Raw genomic sequence first — 22,664 nt, 5'->3', positions numbered from 1 at the left:
GCAAGATCAAGTAACTTGCATCACTGGCGCACAACTGCACAGAAGATTAACTTCAAATGAGCCTTAATATCTCCTTCTCTGCCCACTATAAGCATCATGGTTGAGACTTCCGAAGAGGCTAGGCAAGATTCAGAGGCGAATGGAGCCTCTTCTCGCGGCATGTGGTTGGGACGCATTAGAGGATTCATCCCGTCCAGTTACCGCACCGAAGTGATTCTCCTTTTGATGCTGGCAGGACCTGTGGTAAGATCCCAAAAAGAAATGACTGACAAAGCTTCATTTGGCTCAAATTGTGTAATTGTATATGTATGTATATTTGATCAATCTTAATACTGGTGATAAACCATTTACCACTTTGTTTGTAACTACTCCAGGTCCTTTCCCAGATGATGATCTTCATGATCAGTATCATCAGCATGGTGTTTTGCGGTCATCTAGGGAAAACACAATTTGCAGCTGTATCACTGGCAATTGCGGTGAGGACATTTGCCCCATTGTTATTTCCACTAGTACATTGACACAATTAACTTGCCTGACAAACGTTACTTTCAGAAAAAAAATCAATGCATTTTTTCTTATTGCTGTTGTGGTTTTTTACCTTAAAGTGCTCTGTAATTTGTCACCCAAATCAACGTTGGGAGGGGGACTGGTCAAAGCAATCATTTTGCTACTTTTGATTGAGCATGTGCAGCATGACTCGTGTGTCAGTTTTTGGGACTTTTGAAATGTTTGCTAGGGTTTTCAAACTGTGAAGTGGCTTGTTTAAAGCTGGAAAACATTGGGTAAATAGACTGTTGGCCATAATTATAGTTCTCAAAATGAATTACTTTTATCACTTTTAACCTAAGGCACAGATTTCATCATGCATCAGGCATAGATGAAATGACGTCATAACATTTGCTTGCCACTGTAAAACAAAACATTGTATTCCAAATCTATGAGCAACAGTGTATTAAATGTTCATAAAATGATCTTAGAATGATGTAATTGGCAAGATAATGTATATATTTACCCAACAAGTCAAAGACAAATTGACCAAGCAAATTTGTCTGCAATAGCCACATGATTTAAAATAATGAATTATCAGACAAAATTTAGATTTTGTTGGAAAGACAAGATTGACTCAACAGTGAGATGTGATTGTTTCTGTGTGTATTTTGCACGTTCTTCCGAAGTGGTTCTTTACTACCCAGATGTTCTGTGAGCCAGCCTCAAGGGTTCAGGGGAGGTCAAAGAACAAACACAGTCTGTTTTGTCCACACCACTTGTATGATTTGCGACAATAAGAAAACAATACTCCCATCCTTTTGACGTATCTAAATTGCTTTAAAACATAGTAGCAAAAAAAAAGTAGCTGACTGATACAAAAATGTGTGAGGGTGGTAATTTCCAAAGTGAATCAGAGCATTCCTGAACTTATTGCTGAAAGGAAACAGCAGAAGTTACATTATTATATTTTTTGTTTTTTTTTTTGTTGTAGAATGCCAGTTGAGGAGAAGCAGCTGTGGTTGAATTCCAAGTTGTGACAGGGCTTTGACATTCTGAATTTGGATTTGCCACTTTGTTTTAGTCAACAAAAACTGGTGACATTTGGAGTCAGAGATACTATGAAAAATCATATTTAACGAGCTGAAATAGATGGTAAAACTTTGCTTCTCTGACTTAATTGTTGGGTAAATAGTGATCTCACCAGCGAGAGTTATAGACAAACTGTTCAATAACATATTAATGTGTTTGTTTTAGTACAATATTTGTACAGCGTGTATAACATATACAGTATACACAGACATAATATACTATAAAAACATATTTATTTCATAACCTCTGTTTTCAAATGAGCAGGATAAGTGCTATGCATTTATCGATGAGTAAAACTGATTGAAACGACCATGGAGTAATATCAAAATAAATACATTTTAAATCAACCCCAAAGGCTTCTGTATGAAACTCAGTGCCAAAGACAAAAACAAAAGACATTCTCACTATAATTATTATTAGTTTTGGTTAGTTTGGGGAAATGTAAAGAGTAAGTTGTTAATTTTTGTTTTTATAAAAGCATTTTCATTTTTATTTTATTCCGTTAACAACACTCCCATCCTTTTGACGTATCTAAATTGTTTTCAAAAATAGTAGCAAAAGAAAGTAGCTAACTGATACAAAAATATGTGAGGGTGGTAATTTCCAAAGTGAATCAGAGCATTCCTGAACTTATTGCTGAAAGGCAACAGCAGAAGTTACATTTTTGTGTGTGTGTGTTTTTTTATTGTAGTAAGAAGTAAGTTGTTATTTTTTTGTTTGAATAAAAGCCTTTTCATTTTTATTTTATTCCGTAAACAAAATGTTTCATCAATTTTAGTCTTGGTTATTTAGTTAGTAAAATAACTTTGCCTGGCAGATTGTAGGCTCTTTTCTAGTTGGCCGTTGTAATTAAAGATATAAGCTAATGTGTAGTACTTCAATGCAAAGGGTGACAATGGGAATCCCACAATTAAGAGGTAGTGCTTTTTGAATGCCATAAGTTTTGATTATTTTTCCATGAGATGGCGCCTTGGTGACAGGAAATTTACTATGGAAAAACATTGTAAATTAGCTTATTTGAGAGGACGTTTGACTGAATACTGTGCTCAAACCTCTGTGTCAAAGAAATATCATTATACGCCATGTCTTTATTAATGCTTCTTTAATTGCAGGTGGTTAATGTGACTGGCATTGCCGTTGGGAGTGGCTTGTCATTGACTTGTGACACCCTTATATCTCAGGTAGTGTGCCCTCAAGAAAGGTTGCACTTTTAGTGAAACAAAACCTCTTTGGGCTCACTCTCAGCTCCACTTCAAAACAGTTCAACCTTGGATTTCTTCCATCTATCAAAACTACAGTATTCATTAGTGGGCTTCCGGTGTTGCTATTTATTTGATTCTGCTCTTGTGTAGACCTTTGGAAGTGGAAACCTGAAGCGTGTGGGGGTGATCCTTCAGAGAGGGGTTCTGATTATCCTTCTGGCGTGTTTCCCCTGCTGGGCTGTTCTCATCAATACTGAACCCTTTTTACTTGCCGTTAAACAGAGCCATGAGGTTGCCAGGTAAGTCGCGTTTTAATCCCCCCATCACCTTCAGCATACTATTTTTTATTCATTTTTATTATTATTATTATTTTTTATTAGTTAACTATTGGTATAATAAATACATAAAGAAGGTAATGCATCCATCAGACTATTATTACTCATATTATTTAGTGGTCAAGCGATTAAAATATTTAATCAGGATTAATCTCTTTTTTATTGTTCACTCATTGTTAATCACACGTTGTATTTATTGTAAAAAAAATCCCTTGAGTTTTAGCAAAGTGTATTACCATTAACATGAAGAAGAGGTTTGATTTTCTTATGCAGACTCATTTTTTATTGAATTGGATTCAGTTTATAAAAAGTCACACAAACTCAAAATTTGGGCAATATAAAAAAATACAACATGCATTCAGCATGTAAGCATCCATCTCCATGCATGATGATGCACCACAGCGGTGCACACAGTTCTTTGGCCTGAGCCAAAGTTGACAGCAGAGTTCAGTGTTTTACTTCAATAAATATCATCGGTGACGTTTGTCCGAGCGTGTCTGCAATATAGTGGGTAGAATTTTGAAACCGAGATACCTTACGATATCGTGACATCCTAAACATTACTATAATATAATAATGCATGTGATCTATATTTTAATGTCTCCATACCGCAATTTCACGTGACGTTTTGTGTGCTTCACAGTCTGGCACAAGTGTATGTGAAGATCGTCATGTTTTCTCTGCCAGTGAGTTCACTTTTGTCTCTGTCCATAAGTTATGTAGACTGCTTCTATCATGTAGTAAGATTGTGATTTTTCTCCATCAGGCGGCATTTATGTACCAGCTGCTGGGAAGATATCTTCAGAACCAGGTGCTGTGTAGCAATACAATATTTTTTATATGAAGGTTAATAATAGACATAATACATTTCAAGAGCCTGCGTGTGTGTGTGCGTCCGTTGTTTTGTTTTGTTTGTTTTGCAGGGAATTATTTGGCCACAGGTCGTAACGGGTGTAATTGGAACCATTTTAAACGCATTCGTCAATTATGTTCTCCTCCATCTTCTGCAACTGGGAGTTCCGTAAGTTTCCCAGAATATATATTTTTTTATTTACAAAAATACAGATCTTGTATGTTTTGCAAATACGTTGAAGATCAACTTTCAATTAGCGTAATATTTACTCAGTATCATTAACATGCAGAGGTGTTTATATTTTTATGCTGATATTAATTCCCACAATGCAATGCACACTCTACTTGCCTAAATGTGTTTTGAAGGTATTTTTATTTCAGTGTTACTACTCTTACTGCTCTTAACCACTCTAATTTCATACCTGTGTTTAAAACATTCTATGTTTGTGTTTGTTAAAGTGGGTCTGCCGCAGCAAATGCAATGTCACAGTGTGTTTTTTCCATCACCCTACTGGCCTATATTTGGTGGAAGGGGTTACACAAACCCACATGGGGAGGTCAGTTGCCTTCTAACTTTCAATGCAATGATGAATGGATAAGTGTATGCATCTTATTAAGTTATAATAGTACACTACCTGTACAGTGTACAGTATTTATAGTTACTCCTACAGTTAGTGTCGTATGTGATGATGTTTCAACTAAATTGTTAATGACTGTAGCTCTACATGGAGATGGGCAGATTACATGATGGAGGCAGTCACGATGGTCAAAAGTAGTGGTTTCACATCATATAATCAAATGTAACACTTCAAGTCTCATTAAAACACAGATTTGTTGATGACTTTAATTTTTGATCCTCAGGCTGGTCACGTGAGTGTCTCGAGGAGTGGGGACCCTTTGTCAAGCTGGCCATGCCAAGCATGCTCATGTTTTGCCTTGAGTGGTGGGCATTTGAACTGGGAGGATGTCTTGCTGGCACAATTAGTGAAGTTGAGTTGGGAGCTCAATCTGTGATCTATAACCTGACTCTTGTGGCTTTCATGGTAAGTCAAATGGAATTCATGTCATTCAGTGGTGGCCAACTCAATTAGCATTAAAAGTCAGACTGTTTCTTGAACCTAAACATTATCTTTGTAAAAAGAGATATTGTGAAGATTTTGTATCCACGACAAATAAATTTGCTGGTCTGTGGATTTAGCTATGGGACGTATCGTAAATTTTAAACCATAGCTGAATAGCGCTGATCTTTTCTGATCTCGGTTTAGACGGTAGGAGACTCAACTATTTTTTGCAATCATTTTTAGGTTTGGAGAGCAGAATTCTCCATTTCGCTGCACAAAATATACAATTCTATAAAGCAGAAGTCCCAACCACCAGCAACCCTGTCTGTGGTTATCTTCTAAAGTGGAACATGCGCCTTCATTCAGCCACTGAGAACTAAGCCAAGTCGAGAACGGAGCAGGCTAACAGGGATACCGTATCTTTCCAATAAATACTATAAGCCAGTCAATCAAAATTTAGGACCAATTTTGAAATATAGGAGCTATCTGCTCAGTTCTTTTCCTTCCAATTTCCAAGATGGCTGTGCAGATGAAACCAGGCTTCACAATATTAATATATAAAATATTAATCATTGAAAAATTGACCGACCGACAGAAAAAAAGATAGCCAAAGAGTCGCATGTGTTTTATGAGCGTTATGTTGGCCACTCTGATCTACATTATGGAATTTTGAATGACTCAAAAGTGTTTCTGATTCTATACATTTTTGACTTTTTCAGTTCCCCATTGGAATGGCAACTGGAGCGAGTGTCCGTGTAGGGAATGCTCTTGGTGCAGGAAACAGTGTGCAAGCCAAGTTGTCTTGTAAAGTTTCCATCATCTGTACATGTAAGGGCAAAAACACAGACGAACAAGACAGCTTACGGCCAAACTATTCAGCCCACTGGTTGTCACTGCAATAAAAAGAGAACATGCCAGTGACGTGGAATGACATTAGTTTTAGTTTATTGTTTTGCACATATTATTATATCAATAACTGTGCAAGGAGGGAGATGAAGCCTAGGGCTTGTAAAGAGCTCCACTCCTTCTAACCCCCAATTCCAACCCTTAATGCTGAGTGCCAAGCAGGGAGGCAATGGGTCCCATTTTTACAGTCTTTGGTATGACCCGGCCGGGGTTTGAAGCCACAACCTTCCAGTCTCAGGGCGGACACTCTAACCACTAGGCCACTGAGCTGGACATCTGTCTCATGGCCCCTCAAATGAGCTGATTTTCCATCCATGCCAAAAATTCTGCTGTAAAATGAATTTGGAGAGGGTTAAATGCAAAAACATTCATGGATCACGATGAGTTACCATTTCATGAATTTTATTCAGTTTGTCTCTTTCCCATTGTAGCTGCAGTCGCCTGTTTTGTTGGACTTAGCCTTACACTATCCAGAAATGTAGTTGGCTACATTTTCACCACAGATCCGTGAGTCATCTCACCTTCACTTGATAATATAACAAATTTGCCACACGCTTACCTTGACATTAACATTGTATTGTATTTTGTTTTTTTTTCAACTTTATCTTTCCTTCAGAAACATTTTAAAGAGGACTGCTGATGTCATGGTTGTTTTTGGTGTCATGCATCTTGCTGATGCTATTGCGGTGAGAAAATTAATTTCATGGGAAAGTGATCAATGTCGAGATCTAAAAGAATTAACTGCAATTCTCATCAAAGGGTGTGAGTGGAGGTGTTTTCCGAGGAGTTGGAAAACAAAAGGTCGGTGCTGTGTCCAACCTGGTTGGACACTACTTCATTGGCTTTCCAATAGGTGTGTCTTTATTGTTTAAGACACAATTGGGCGTTGTAGGTAAGAAACAAGCATAATCGTGTTTTACATTACACAATCCTCACAACAGTCTGACTCATGAGATTCTATTTGCTTCTGTTGATTCTTGAACAGGACTTTGGACTGGTCTTACGATCTGTGTGGTACTGCAGGCCATTTTCTTCGTGACATATTTGTGCCGTCTTGATTGGAGAAAGAGGCGGCTCGGTGGCGCACTTGGGTAGCACGTCCGCCTCACAGTTAGGAGGGTGCGGGTTCGATTCCACCTCCGGCCCTCCCTGTGTGGAGTTTGCATGTTCTCCCCGGGCCCGCGTGGGTTTTCTCCGGGCACTCCGGTTTCCTCCCACATCCCAAAAACATGCTTGGTAGGCCGATTGAACACTCCAAATTGTCCCTAGGTGTGAGTGCGAGTGCGAATGGTTGTTTGTCTCTGTGTGCCCTGCGATTGGCTGGCAACCGGTTCAGGGTGTCCCCCGCCTACTGCCCGATGACGGCTGGGATAGGCTCCAGCACGCCCGCGACCCCCGTGGGGACTAAGCGGTACAGAAAATGGATGGATGGATGGATGGATGATTGGAGAAAGGCTGCCGATGATGTGAATAACTAATTTGCTGGAAAACACAAACATGGCATGCAATTTAAATGATTTTAATTTTGACAAATTTGTGTATCTCTGGTCAGGCTCAAAGGAGAGCAGGTGTTCAGGTCAAGGCTGAAGACACTGTGGAAATGCTAGACTGCGAGCCAGGCAAGACCACGTTTAGAATAATGCAGATTATCACCATGTTGCAATTCCGTAATATACTTGGCTTGAACATGCACATACTGATGGTTCTCTGGTTTTAACAACAGATATCAGTAACATGAAAAACATCAGTAAGACAACCAATTAACTGGGCAATAAATTATATTAATTATTATAATTATGATCATTAATATCATTTATAAGTGACCTCAAACTTTTGAATGCATGGTTTAGACAACATGAAAGTGGATACAGTGATTTGGAGGTCAAATTTGTCAAAACTGCCAGTAAGTGCAACATACTTGGATGAGAAGCTACATTATTGTGATTTTATTTGCCCATCAGTCAATACATCACGCTTTTATTTCATTTCTAGACTCTACTGCAGTGGTTCCTGCTCCTTCACCCAGATGTGAGAGTACTGCAGAGGACCAACAGATTCCAGAGCAGCATGAAACTGCAGTCACCATCGTCGGCGATGTTCTCACAGTGAAACAACTGCTTTTGAAGCGTGGCTTGATTTTACTTATCTTTGTTGCCATCTTGGCAGCCGGAATTATCGCCAGTCACTTCCTTGTCGGAGGATTGAAGTGAGTCTCGGCTTGGTTTAGAGTTTGAGATTTGAGAGTTATCAGGTGACCGTGTTACTGGATGACTCGAGCATTGTGGAAGAGCCAAGTTTCTGATCATATACCACTTCTAATTATCATGAGCTTTATCGTTGTGATCAGACTCAATATCAGAAATCACTGTATCATCAAAGTCAAAGTCAGCTTTATTGTCAACATCTTCACATGCCGAGACACACAAAGAGATCGAAATTACGTTTTCCCTATCCCACGGTGACAAGACATATTACACGATAGACATACAAGTAAACGACGCAATATCAAAAACAAGAAGGCACAAACAATAAATAATAAGAGTAACAATAAATAATAAATAAATAGATAACACAACGAATAAAAGCCAGTGTGCATACAATTACGTATGTACAGTACATTAGAAAGGCTGTGAATTATGTTAATTTTGTGTTTATTTGACGATATAGAGAACCTTTGCACATATTGCCAATGATTTTTTTATTTGTTGCCTTCTTAGACTGACTCATATTATCGTTCTATTGGTGTCTACTTTATAAATATAGAAAGTACTGAATATTAACTTGTTTTAATTGACTGCTTTGCTGTCTTTGTGGTTGTAACAAAGAGGAAAAGACAACGACCCATTTTGCAATCAATATAATACAATACCATTACAATAAAATTACAATACAATTACAATACAATCTAATTTTATTTATATACCCTATTTCACAGCTGTGTAAAAAAACACTTGATATATACATAATGTTTCTTTCCCAAACTGCCACCAGAGGTTGCTGTCTGCTCAGTTTACTCGGAGCTGTGATGAATTGAATGGTGCTTGGGTGCGCCTATATGCTGTATATGTAATGTAAAAAGTACATGATGCTAATTGAAATGTGACTAACAGACAAAGAGTGATATATTATTTTGTAAGATTCTGTACACCGGGAAATCACGAGTGTCAAAGGGACCAAAAAGACAGTGACTGATTCATTATGCCAATGTTCATTTGCTTGGCATCTCATTTGCTTTTGTCAAATAAGACCTCTGTGACTTAAGACTGAATACTATGTTGTACACCACCAATAAATAACCAATCATTTCAAGTAAACCCCTCTCAATTATTTGCTATTATTAGACTGTCACCTTAAATCGCTGACAAAAATTGATGAGATTGTTTACACCCTAAAAAGGCTGCTGTGCTATGAGATGGCTCATCCCATTTTAAAAGCACATACACTCACATCATACATTTAAACATGATACCTTGGCACACATTCTGGTGTTGAATGATGTCAGAACAACCATCGATGACAACTGTGGCTGTCGCTAGGGTCCTGAAAAAGAAATGGCTTGAAGTCTAAACTTTAGAAAAGCGGGTTTTCTTCCGAGCGCAGGTAGTCAAAATCGATTTTGGCGTATTTGATCAAGGCCCAGAGAGACAAATCGGAATACTTACTGGAGGCGATTCCAGGTGACTTCAGCTGAAAGACAGGTTACTCACTGTCTGAACAGACTGACAATCGCAGGGCTTTTGTTGTGAACGGTCGTATCTCGATGTTGCCGTTGCTCTACAGTTGCTGATCCTTTACGCTCTATCCTTTTATTATAAGTTCATTCTGATTCTGTCAAAAGCCTAATTCCATAATGTATCTGTTGCTATGCATTTGCTGTTTCCCCTTATATACTTTGTCCTGTTATGGCCACCTTTATTCTGTCATATAGGCCTGATGTCTGACAGTATATACGTTTGCTCTGGCTTTCAGTCCGTCGAGACTTCTTCCAGTTGAAATGTCTAGTTTTTGTCTTTGTTGATAGTTGGTAAAGACTTACTTTTCAACTTTCGTGTCATGTCTGCTTCTGGGTCCAAACCTGCTCCATATGTGCGTCTCTGACCTGTCATGGACCCAGCAGACTTCAAAGTCTGCTTTATTGTCAATTTTTTCGCATGTCGAGACACACAGAGATCGAAATTACGTTTCCCACTATCCCACGGTGACAAGACATAGTACACAATATACATACAAGTAAACAACACAAAAAGTAAAAACAAGAAGGCACAAACAATGAATAAATAAGAGTGATGAATAAATAATAAATAAACAAATAACATAATGAAATAAAAGGAGCAAAAATGGAGTAAGTGTGCATCTAGCAGACAGTCAGAATATAGCGCAAAAGTACAGGACGTACGCAGGAGGGGGGAGAGAGTTTAGGACCCTCACAGCCTGGAGTATGAAGCTGTTGGTGAGTCTGATGATGCTGGAGCGCAGGCTCCCGTACCTCTTCCCAGAGGGCAGAAGATCAAACAAAGAGTGAGCGGGGTGACTCACATCACTCACAATCGTGGTCGCCTTGCGGGTGAGATGGGAGGTGTAAATGTCCTTCAGGGAGGGGAGTGAAGCACCAATAATCTTACCAGCCGTGTTCACTATGCGCTGCAGGGCCTTCAAGTTGTATTCAGTGCAGCTACCACCCCAAACAGCGATACAACTGGAGAGACGCTCTCAATGGTGCCACGATAGAATGTAGTCATGACGGCCGGAGGAGCACTTGCTCGCCTGAGTTTCAGCAGGAAGTACAGGCGGCGCTGAGCTTTCTTTGCCAGTGATGCGGTGTTGGTGGACCAGGAGAGGTCCTCACTGATGTGCACCCCCAGGAATCTGGTGCTGCTCACTCTCTCCACCACACCACCGTCGATGGTCAGTGGCAGATGTTGGGTGTGACCCTTCCGGAAGTCAACAACAATCTCCTTGGTCTTGTTGACGTTCAGCAGGAGGTTGTTGTCCCTGCACCACGTGGCCAGAAGGTCGACCTCCGACCTGTATTGAGTCTCGTCGCCCTCGGTGATGAGACCCACCAGAGTCGGGCATATTTCAGCACGCGGTTGCTGCTGGAAGTTGCAGGGCAGTCATGCGTCAGCAGGGTGAAGAGCAGCGGACTGAGCACGCAGCCTTGGGGGGCCCCTGTGCTCAGCGTGATGCTGGCGGAGACATTGTCGCCAACACGTACTACCTGAGGCTTCTGACAGAGGAAGTCCAGTAGGGCCATTGTAAAGGGGTGAAAATCGCGAGGAGGAGGAATCTGTGTCTACATCCGTGACGAATGGTGCCGACACGTCACCGCCACCTTCTAACAATCCCTTCACCTCCAATCAGAGAGTGATCATCTTACCAGCTACTGCTTCGCCTTTTTGCCAGGAATCCCTCTTGTTGCTCCTCCTTGATGGGTCACTCAGACCATCACAAACTCCATCCATCTTACCCACCACTACCGCCCACAGCCTGCTGACCACCCCCACGCTCTTTGTGTAAGCTCAGTCGTTTTCTCCTTTTCTTCCCATAATTGTGTCATTGCAAACATGTGCCCAAGCCACTTACTTCATTGAGAATCAGAATCAGATCAGAATTAGCTTTATTGCCAGACTCTGTTCCAGAGACGCATGCCCTGTGACCACCACACAACCCTCGCCAGCAATGCACGCTCGGCGACCGTCGCCCGACCACACCCCGGTGTTGCGTGCGCCGCGGCCGTCCTCCAACCCTGCTCCAGCTGCCCAAGCCTCCAAGACCCTTCTCTGGACGCACAAGCCTCCAACCCTCTCTCCAGCGACACAAGCCCTGCGGCTACCCTCTGACCTCGCTGAGGGGGCACAAGCTGTGTCGCCGTCCTTCTACCCTCCTCAGGCTGTGCAACCCTTTCCGCCGCCCTCTGAATCAGCATTAGTTTCTTGATTTCTTTAATTCTTTGTCACTTTTAGCTGCTGTTTGTTTTCTGTTCTAGCCATGCCGGTTTTTTTGTGTTTGTTTAATTGCTTTGGTTCTTGTTCTGGACTTGGGGTTTTAGGGTGACCGGTCGTTTATCGATGTAGCGCTTGCTATACAGTAGCTGATGCTTTGTCCTTTTGTCTTAATCCTTTATGCTATTTCCTTTATGTGTTCATTCTGTCAGAATTCCTTGCCGTATCAGTTGCTATGCAGGTGCTGTGCTTTGTTCTTTTATTATGTCACCGTTATTCTGTCATAGGCCTGATGTCTCACAGTATATGAGATTGTGTTACTCTGACAAGTGATAGTATAAAAGTAATTGTTTTAAAACTACTCAAATTATAAAAGTGGATCATGTGTACAGCTGACCATTAACGCGTGTTAACATTTACTGGAATGTTCATTCTAACTTTGCTGCGGGAATATGTGAAGACCACAGACGTAAGATGATAAAACCGGCCACAAAAAAAATTATTGTTGCTTACAAATATGGCAATATTAGAAGTATATAGTTTCTTAACTCATTCATTTATTAATTGGTGATACTTTTAACTGATGTTTCATATTTGGTGTTGGTAATAAAGAATGGGTATGTTTGTTTGCTTGACCATAAAGATTTGACCTCTATCCTATAGTTTTTTTACAGGAGGGTCATGAGCTTGAGCTCCGGAAAAGCCTGAACTGGAGTGAATCGCATCAAAATTACATCAAAAATATGTACAATTATATAAACATAGGTGTTACAGTGTCAACTAGGAATGATAAAGTTCCATTGATACGTATTGGCCAGATTTTAGTCCTAAATCTCGTAATGGAGGCGGCTCGGTGGCGCACTTGGGTAGCACGTCCGCCTCACAGTTAGGAGGGTGCGGGTTCGATTCCACCTCCGGCCCTCCCTGTGTGGAGTTTGCATGTTCTCCCCGGGCCCGCGTGGGTTTTCTCCGGGCACTCCGGTTTCCTCCCACATCCCAAAAACATGCTTGGTAGGCCAATTGAACACTCCAAATTGTCCCTAGGTGTGAGTGCGAGCGCAAGTGGTTGTTTGTCTCTGTGTGCCCTGCGATTGGCTGGCAACCGGTTCAGGGTGTCCCCCGCCTACTGCCCGATGACGGCTGGGATAGGCTCCAGCACGCCCGCGACCCCAGTGGGGACTGAGCGGTACAGAAAATGGATGGATGGATCTCGTAATGGCTTCTAAGGTGAACTTAGGAGGGAATCTGCTCGGACTGATCTCGGCTGCTTGGAAGATGTCCGACCTCAAATCGGGGATATTCAATGTGTTGGATTGTTTTGACCTAACTTAGCATTGTGTGTTGTGTCCTCCGAGGGCGAATGAATATGCAGCTGACTGACAGTGACGTGCACCCAATCACAAAGTGAGGTAGTGAATAATAATAATTTAAACACTTTAAAGTGTTCATATCATTCTTTTACCTCCTTCTTTGGCGGGAAGAGAGTGCAAAATTTAAAAAAAGTCCCGAATAAAAATTGGGGGGTTTCTCTGTCTAAATTTATCATTTTTTTTAAACTGACTGAAACTTTTCCAGCTTTAAACCATTTCGCTCATTGTAGTAGGGATGTAATAGGGAAGTAAAAGTTCTTTAGCTTCAGCAAATGAGTTATGAACATCTCAGGGTCAAATTAAACAATGATAAGATGACGTGTGATAGAGAAATGTGACACCCGGTCATTGCGAGGACAACACTGGCTCAGTGGGACAGCACACAAGGACAGTAAAATTCCACAACGCATTTAGGTGATCCCGTTTTGGTGATCGTGGAAGTCTGTAAAGGTGACCTTCGCATATTTGCGGTTCTCTTCTACGGTTGTAAAAATGGAAGCACTGAAAAACTGAATGACAAGCAAACAACTTTGGAGAGCCTCTTCAGAAACGAAACGCAATAACAGCCTCCAATAGCCAAGAAAAAGACTGCTGAATTTAAGACATCACAAGTAAAATGAAAACTTCAACAAATGTTTAGCACTAAAGGTGAGTCTCACACACCAGCCCACTAATGAGAAAATGAAGCCTTCAAAATTGCTTAGGCACATTTTGCACATTCTCATCTATATTAGCAAAGTTCACTACATTAAGGCCATTAGGATGCAACTTTCAATTATGTATGAATATAAAAATGTTTCTTACTAACCATTCATATGTTAATATTGGTGCAGATTGTCCTAACTTGTTTGTGATACTTGCCAAAACAGTAGAACCCCTTCATTAGGGATCATTATGAAATCCTTATATTAATTTCAGGATCTCAATGATGTACTTCAGTCATTGTTTTTGACAGGGTCCGAATTGTACATGTAGTAAAAGTTCAATTACTGTGAAGTTCAAATTTGTAAATGTAACTTCTTTCCCAAGCTTTAACCCCGTGGCTTAAACACTAAAGAATGTGTTTCATTTGCAGATGGTCACATTATTTTCTATTCCCGGCTCAACAAAATTGTGTTTACTGTTTATGGCTTTTTAACAAGCTCCATGTTGTTATCAGTTCACCGTTTTAAACCCGTGCACATTGAAGCATTTGGATTGTATTCAGATATGCTCTACTGAAGTGCATGCATTCTTCATGCCAAAAAGGCAACATAATACTATTTATACTAATAATATTTTGTTGTAACACTAGCAGTATATTCTCTTCTGTGTCATGTCCTACACTAACGTTGTCAGTTCTTGTTTTTCTCTTGTATATTGTCTGCCCTCCCTCAAAAGTGAACTGCTAAAAATGTAATTGGTTCTCCAAATGAAAGACAAAGTGTTCTTTCACTGCTTCCATTCAAAGTACTTACTATACAGCATTACTGCCATTTCCATCAATTTAAGTAGGAAATGCCATAGATCAGGGGTGTCAAGCTCATTTTTGTCGCGGGCCACATTGTAGTCATCGTTTCCCTCGGAGGGCCATAATAACTGTCAACCCAAATAAATGAACGCCTCATATTATATACAGTATAAGGTACAAAACAAACTGACAAAGATGTTTTTTCAAATCAGACGAGTGGAAACTTTTCAGATATTTTAAAAAGTAGATTTTTTAAAAGGTAAAACAATTTGCAATTTAAGTACGACATAAATTCAATGCAGTTTGTCTTCGCGGGCCACAGAAAATGATGCAGTGGGCCATATCTGGCCCCCGGGGCCTTGAGTTTGACACCTATGCCATAGATGGACTAACTGAGCTAATTCATTCTTGAGTCACTTGAAAACGGTAAAATTTAAGATGTTGGCTCACTTGCTACAGCCGGTCTAGTAACTGAAGGGTCGCTGGTTTGAATCTCAGCTCTGAATGAGCAATGTTGCCGTGCCTTTGGTCAAGAAACTCAACCCTAAGTTACTCCAAGTGGAAATTTTGTGGTGTACGTGAAAAAAGTTACGATTTTTGCTGTTGTGGACGTGGCCATCAACAGGTACACTCAATATTTTTTTAAGAACATAGATGTACACAGCTTCATCTCAACTCAAATGAAGATCCATAAAAAATGCGTCAATGCCACACAAGGAAACCAACCAATTTACCAATTATTTACAAATGATCAATTAATCCCTTTCCAATTCGAGGTCATCATTTGGAAGGTAGATAACTGACAAAGAACTACAATCAGCATGTGTCATAGAGTTTTAGTCGAGGTTTCTCAACGGGCACATATCACCAAGATGAAATAAATCCACAGAATCAGAATGTGTTCACAATGCCACTCGGACCCTATCCTTACTGGGAACAACAATAATAGTTGCAGTGACCTTATCAAAGCTATTTAATTACGCAGCAACACGCCAAACACATTAAGTCAGGGTACATGGGCCGTGTGGGTGACTCTAAGCGCACCTGCTGCCGAACATGTGAAGGTTAAGGAATACGATTCAGAGTAAACACGGCAACATAAACCAACCTTCAACTTGACAAACACTCACAAATGACTTAACATATCAAAATGTTTGTTGCATTCACATACTTCAAGGTCAATCTATTACAGAAATCAAAGCATTAGAGCAGTATTGACAATAGTCAACGGACTGAAGCTTCACTTTACATGTATTTAGCAGCAGAATTAGGGTAAGTAAACAAATAAATAAGTAAACAGCAGATTTTTTGTGAATGAATGTATAAATAAATAAAAAATGAATAACTTCAATAGGGCATTAGGTTCGATTAATCCTCGACGAAATAATGCACAAAATTTGTAGTAGTGGTAAGCTAGTCGGCCTCATTGTCAAAAGGTTCTGGCATCAAATCTGAAGCCCTCCTATATGGAGTTTTCATGCTTTGCTCTTACTACTGTGGCTTTTCTCAGGGTACTCTTCACCGTTTACTAATTGAAATTCATCCATCCATTTTCATTTCATTTATAACACTGCCTATCCTGTTCAGGGGTGCCAGAGGCGCTGGAGCCTATCCCAATTGATATCGGGCAAAAGGCAGATTACACCCTGAAATTGTCGCAGGGCACATATGGAGACGAACAACCATTCACACCCACATGCACACTGCCACTGAGCAGGAATCAATCCCACACTGCCCGCACACAAGTCAGCCGCGTGTACCCCTACACCATCAGCTGTTTTGCTAATTGAAATTTCAAATAAAAATTCTTGCATCTATTTAAAAGGCCAGCCTCTGTTTCATTTTTGAGCTTCGAAAGTCTTTCCAACTCAGTAAAACCTTTCCAGTCTTCCTTTCTACCCCACATTCTAATTGGGAATGTTTTGAGTCATGTTGATACCAAGAATGATCCACAGTTGCCACATCCAATATTCTGGATCAAATCATTTTTGGACAAAAATCTGTAGACCCTGTCTGTCCAATGACATTTATACGGTATGTTTATGAGAAGAGTGAGCTGTGTGCCGTCATACTCCCCTTCAGTGTGGCGGCCACGTGTTCCAAAATAGCTTTAAAGTCTCTTTTTCTCTGCCTCCTTTACTCGTGTATTTATTTGTTTTGCTCAGGGGAAATTGTTTACGCAAAAGTCAGTCGAAACAGGGCAAAGGGCTGGACTGAAATCCAAGAATCTGAAACAATAGAAACCCTCTGACTTCATTCAGCACCACTGCAATAATAATTTCCACCTTGACCTAGATTTGACCCTCATTCTTTCAGATGTGTTGTAAACGGACCTGTTTTGTCTGGAAAGCCATAGTGTCTGTTGATTCAGTACATTGTCAACATTGCTTTTTCCTATTTTCATTGTCTTTGCTTGCTGTTTGATTGAACTCTGCATTGTGAAGCGTAACAGTTTTGATTTTTGCAGATTTGAATATGGCTCCTTTTATCAGCACATTATTCTCTGTACCTTGACTTTTTGTCAGGTTGTAATCATTAAAGTTAAGCGAGCATGAACTTTTACTTCTTACCCTTGGGACAAAAAATTGTTTTCTACTGGCATGATTTGTAAATCAGTTCAGTTGTGTTTGTATAGGAAACGTGTGCACCCTTGTGGAGCCATTATCAGGGGTTGTCAAGGATTTCCCCCCAAAACATTGAATTATCAATATAAAAAAACTGTGACTTTTGTAGTTTTAACGTTTAGTAAATATTTGGGGAAGAACACGTTGCCTGGAGGTGGAGGGTACACAAAATGAACAAATTCAGATGGTCCGATTGGGGTCAACAAAGATGTCAATGCATGTTGTGTGCACCATCATGCCCACCAGACCAAATGAAATGAAGGAGGCGATTAATTAGCTGATGGTTGTCTAGCATCTTTGCTGGTTGCTGAAGCAAAATCTTAATTTAAACAAAATCCCTTATAAATTAGATCCTCCCGGGGTAACGTTTTCATTCATGTCATGTTTGTCATCAGATCAGCAATTTCTACTCTCTGCTATTTCTCGTTAATTTCATCTGGCACCAGCAAGCTCTTTCCCTCATTGAGTTTTGATTCTTGAATTTTCTCCAAGGTTTCTCTTGCAGCTGTGGCTGATGGCCCTGCCCTGATATGTACCACTGGTGTCTTTTTATCCTCCCCTGCCACCTACTTGCTGGTCTGTTTAGTCTGTAACTTCCACCATACCCATAGACCTGCATTCCAGTACTATTCCAGTGTTCATTGCGGTGAACGCAACCACCTGATTCTGCATTTTTTATTTTAATCTATTCCCTTGCTTTGCATTCAGCCTGACAGTGTACCATATATCTATACATCTTCAGGGGCTTTGCCACTGAACCATGTTGCAACGACATGTTGAGTCTTCGTAGCTGGAATGCACCCGTGCAGTGAGTAATCACTGCAATCCATCCATCCATCCATCCATTTTCTGTACCGCTTAGTCCCCACTGGGGTCGCGGGCGTGCTGGAGCCTATCCCAGCCGTCATCGGGCAGTAGGCGGGGGACACCCTGAACCGGTTGCCAGCCAATCGCAGGGCACACAGAGACAAACAACCATTTGCACTCGCACTCACACCTAGGGACAATTTGGAGTGTTCAATCGGCCTACCAAGCATGTTTTTGGGATGTGGGAGGAAACCGGAGTGCCCGGAGAAAACCCACGCGGGCCCGGGGAGAACATGCAAACTCCACACAGGGAGGGCCGGAGGTGGAATCGAACCCGCACCCTCCTAACTGTGAGGCGGACGTGCTACCCAAGTGCACTGCAATCCATCTCTCAAAATATCCACACTCTCTCCTTTGTTATCCTCCAATTACTTTATCTGAGGCCATTGGCTATTTTCTTAATGGTTGTGCCGTGTTTTTTTTTTTTTGTTCAGTACATATAACACAGTACAACATATTGTATGTGCAGTTGGAGTTTTATATACATCCGTTTTCTTATGATATGCGTATGCCTGCCTATACGCAGTCGGCAGGCAACACTTAATTGCTTTGTTCGGATCAACAATTTCAGTTAATTGTGCTTCTACCGGGTGTGGAGAGGGATGTCTATTGATGATCTCCCTGAAGTATTCTGTTCAGCGGTCTTATTATTCTCGGTCGATGTTTATTTTATGTATTGTGCAATGACAAAAACGTTTCTATTCTACTTTTGTTCGTGTGATTGACTGGCACAGGAACTGATGAGTTGCGACCCATGAGATATTATCCAAGTAAATGAACGAGCAAAGAGTAAGAGATTCTATGAATTATAAAGCCAAAGGCAGCAGAGTGACTGGCAAACTGGCATGTTTACCCACTGAAAGTATGAGGCAGCGTGCCCTCACAGCCCGGCACAACCCCCGTCATCATGGAATGGTGTCACGTTCCATTTACCTAGGAAGTCAGATCGCTGTCATCGTATTGACGTCAATATCGAGTAGCACATTTATTCACATCAACATTTATTCACAGAGAACAGGACTCCAGTTCTTAAAATAAAAAAAAAGAAAATTAAGTGTTAGAAATTAATATGTATTGATGTATGTTACATGTTGAGATTAGATTAATGTGTTAATTTATGAACGTGTATTTGCTAGTTTATACACACACACACACACACACACACACACACACACACACACACACACACTTGCTGTCATGAATGAATGAATGAATGAATGAATGAATGAATGAATGAATGAATGAATGAATGAATGAATGAATGTTAAACGTTGTTGTAAAATGTCCAAATGTTCTGCTTTTATTATCCATGCATATAAAATTACTCACGTGTGACGTAAATTACGCATATTCGCAGCAGAGAAAGAAAGGACGAAGCGTTTCGATTGTGTTATCTAAAGTTTATGACTAAACATAGCTGTCATATGTCGATGCTAAAACACAAAAGGTTTAACGTTACGTCAAACGCGACATCTTTTCGTAGCCTCCAGCATTAGGTCACTTTGTCTGATCATAAGCGGCTTCAAAATTCTGCTGCGCTATAGGTGTCGTATAAACGCACCGTTTCAAATAGAAAATATTTCCGTAATCAACATGGTCTTACTTAGAAAGGAATGCAAACACAAATGTAAGTATGATGGACTCAATATGGTAAAATAAATACTAATGCACTACCACTTGGGGTTGCTATGGAAGCCGTTTTGGATGTGGTGGGGATCAGTCGAAGCTTTGGACTTTGCATGGGGTCTCTTCGTGGTCTGACTACTCTTGAGTCGCAGAAAATAGCAACGTTAAACTTCAAAACTCTCATTTAAACGATTTAAATGATGAGAGGCATTGGAACTAATGTAACAATCACTCTTTTTTTGAAAATGTATCAAATTAAAAGTACAGATACTGGTGTTAAATGTAACAAATAAAAGCAACTGGTGTTAAATGTAACAAATAAAAGCAAAAAGTAGCCTGATGAGTATGCATGTAAGGTAAAAAGTACGGGGGAAAGAACTAATCAAGGACATTGGTACACAGTTAGTTATTCAATTGTTTCAATCATGCAACTCAAACTAATCTAGGGAAAATTATGGAATCACTTAGTTCTGAGGAGAAAATTATGACATTATGGAAAAACAACAACAAATGATTTTTTTTTATATATATAAGGGCTTGCAGTCTTATTGTGATATTATTTGCCCATCAGTCAATACATCACGCTTAATTCGTTTCTAGACTCTACTGCAGTGGTTCCTGCTCCTTCACCCAGATGTGAGAGTACTGGTCAGGCTCAAAGGAGAGCAGGTGTTCAGGTCAAGGTTGAAGACACTGTGGAAATGGTAGACTGCGAGCCAGGCAAGACCACGTTTAGAATAATGCAGATTATCACCATGTTGCAATTACGTAATATACTTGGCTTGAACATGCACATACTGATGGTTCTCTGGTTTTAACAACAGATATCAGTAACACCAAAAACATCAGTAAGACAACTGGGCAATAAATGATATTAATTATTATAATTATGATCATTAATATCATTTATAAGTGACCTCAAACTTTTGAATGCATGGTTTAGACAACATGAAAGTGGATACAGTGATTTGGAGGTCAAATTTGTCAAAACTGCCAGTAAGTGCAACATACTTGGATGAGAAGCTACATTATTGTGATATTATTTGCCCATCAGTCAATACATCACGCTTTTAATTCGTTTCTAGACTCTACTGCAGTGGTTCCTGCTCCTTCATCCAGATGTGAGAGTACTGGCCAGGCTCAAAGGAGAGCAGGTGTTCAGGTCAAGGTTGAAGACACTGTGGAAATGGTAGTCTGCGAGCCAGGCAAGACCACGTTTAGAATAATGCAGATTATCACCATGTTGCAATTCCGTAATATACTTGGCTTGAACATGCACATACTGATGGTTCTCTGGTTTTAACAACAGATATCAGTAACATCAAAAACATCAGTAAGACAACTGGGCAATAAATGATATTAATTATTATAATTATGATCATTAATATCATTTATAAGTGACCTCAAACTTTTGAATGCATGGTTTGTTTAGACAACATGAAAGTGGATACAGTGATTTGGAGGTCAAATTTGTCAAAACTGCCAGTAAGTGCAACATACTTGGATGAGAAGCTACATTATTGTGATATTATTTGCCCATCAGTCAATACATCACGCTTTTAATTCGTTTCTAGACTCTACTGCAGTGGTTCCTGCTCCTTCACCCAGATGTGAGAGTACTGCAGAGGACCAACAGATTCCAGACCAGCATGAAACTGCAGTCACCGGCGATGTTCTCACACTGAAACAACTGCTTTTGAAGCGTTGCTTGATTTTACTTATCTGTGTTGCCATCTTGGCAGCCGCAATTATCGGCCGTCACTTCCTTGACAAACTGCTGAAATGAGCCTCGTGTTGGTTTGTAACGGACAGTCATTAAGTGAACACTGGAGGACTCAATAGTTGCTTCTAATATCAACTCATCTCTTATGTCATGAGTAAATCATCACGATCAAACCCACGACCATAAACGTGTCAATAATGTATGTAAATGCAATCACTTTGCATTGTGTTTGGTGTTTATTCAGCAATAGTGTTCATTCTGCACCTTGATATGGGCCAATGATTGCAAGACTGAAAACTAGGTGCAGGCAGAGCGTGCACAAAAGTGGAGCTTAAACAAAACAAAGCATTGACTGAAGAATACACTCCACCTGAGAAAGAAAAGACAATCAAGCTCTGTGAGTGGGAACAGCAGTTGAACTCTAAACGGCAACACAAGGAGACAAGTCTTGATTAAATTTTGTCAGATGAGAAACGGATAAACTTGGGTTGCTTATTTAATGGATGATTCAAGATTCAAGAGTTTTTTATTCGCCATGTTTGAGCGTGCCAAACAAGGAATTTGACTTCGGTAGAAACACACCCTCTGTTCAACATTTAGGTGACTAACAACATTCAGGACATGTGAATAATGGCAAAAACAGTGTAGACAAATTCAAGAAGGTGTGAGGAGCAGGATGTTATTGCACAGTAATGTCTCTGAGACTCTATGAGTGGTGTGAGTTCATCAGAGCAACAGCCTGGGGGAAGAAGCTGTCTCTGTGTCTGCTGGTTTTGGCGTACCGAGCTCTATAACGCCGTCCGGAGGGGAGTAGTTCAAACAGACTGCAACCCGGGTGAGAAGGGTCTGTAGAGATGTTCCTTGCCCGATTCCTGGTCCTGGACAGGTACAAGTCTTGGATAGATGGGAGGTTGATTCCAATGATCTTTTCTGCAGTTCTGATTGTCCGTTGTAGTCTGTGCTTGTCTTGTTTGGAGGCCGATCCAAACCAGACAGTGATGGAGGTGCAGAGGACAGACTGGATGATGGCAGTGTAGAAGGTCTTCAGAAGCTCTCGCGGCAGGTTGAACTTCTTGAGCTGTCTCAGGAAGTACAGCCTCTGCTGGGCCTTCTTCCGGACAGAGTCTA

At 40.5% G+C, this 22,664-nt stretch overlaps 1 protein-coding gene across 1 annotated transcript; it reads left to right on the top strand.

Moving 5' to 3' along the window:
• LOC133151088 (multidrug and toxin extrusion protein 1-like) lies at window positions 1-11,871 on the top strand. The gene is made up of 16 exons (XM_061273840.1): window positions 1-243; window positions 375-476; window positions 2,691-2,759; window positions 2,931-3,079; window positions 3,759-3,801; window positions 3,882-3,926; window positions 4,039-4,136; window positions 4,427-4,524; window positions 4,829-5,010; window positions 5,748-5,856; window positions 6,366-6,441; window positions 6,551-6,620; window positions 6,694-6,822; window positions 7,487-7,553; window positions 7,939-8,140; window positions 11,574-11,871. Exons 1-16 carry the CDS (start codon window positions 97-99, stop codon window positions 11,869-11,871), a joined length of 1,884 nt encoding a protein of 627 aa, XP_061129824.1. The 5' UTR covers window positions 1-96.
• The last annotated feature ends 10,793 nt before the right edge of the window (window positions 11,872-22,664 follow it).

Source organism: Syngnathus typhle, linkage group LG3 (genome assembly GCF_033458585.1).
Source record: "Syngnathus typhle isolate RoL2023-S1 ecotype Sweden linkage group LG3, RoL_Styp_1.0, whole genome shotgun sequence".
NCBI lineage: Eukaryota > Metazoa > Chordata > Actinopteri > Syngnathiformes > Syngnathidae > Syngnathus > Syngnathus typhle.
The sequence above is the reverse complement of the archived record's forward strand: the minus strand, read 5'-3'. Positions and strand labels throughout refer to the sequence as shown.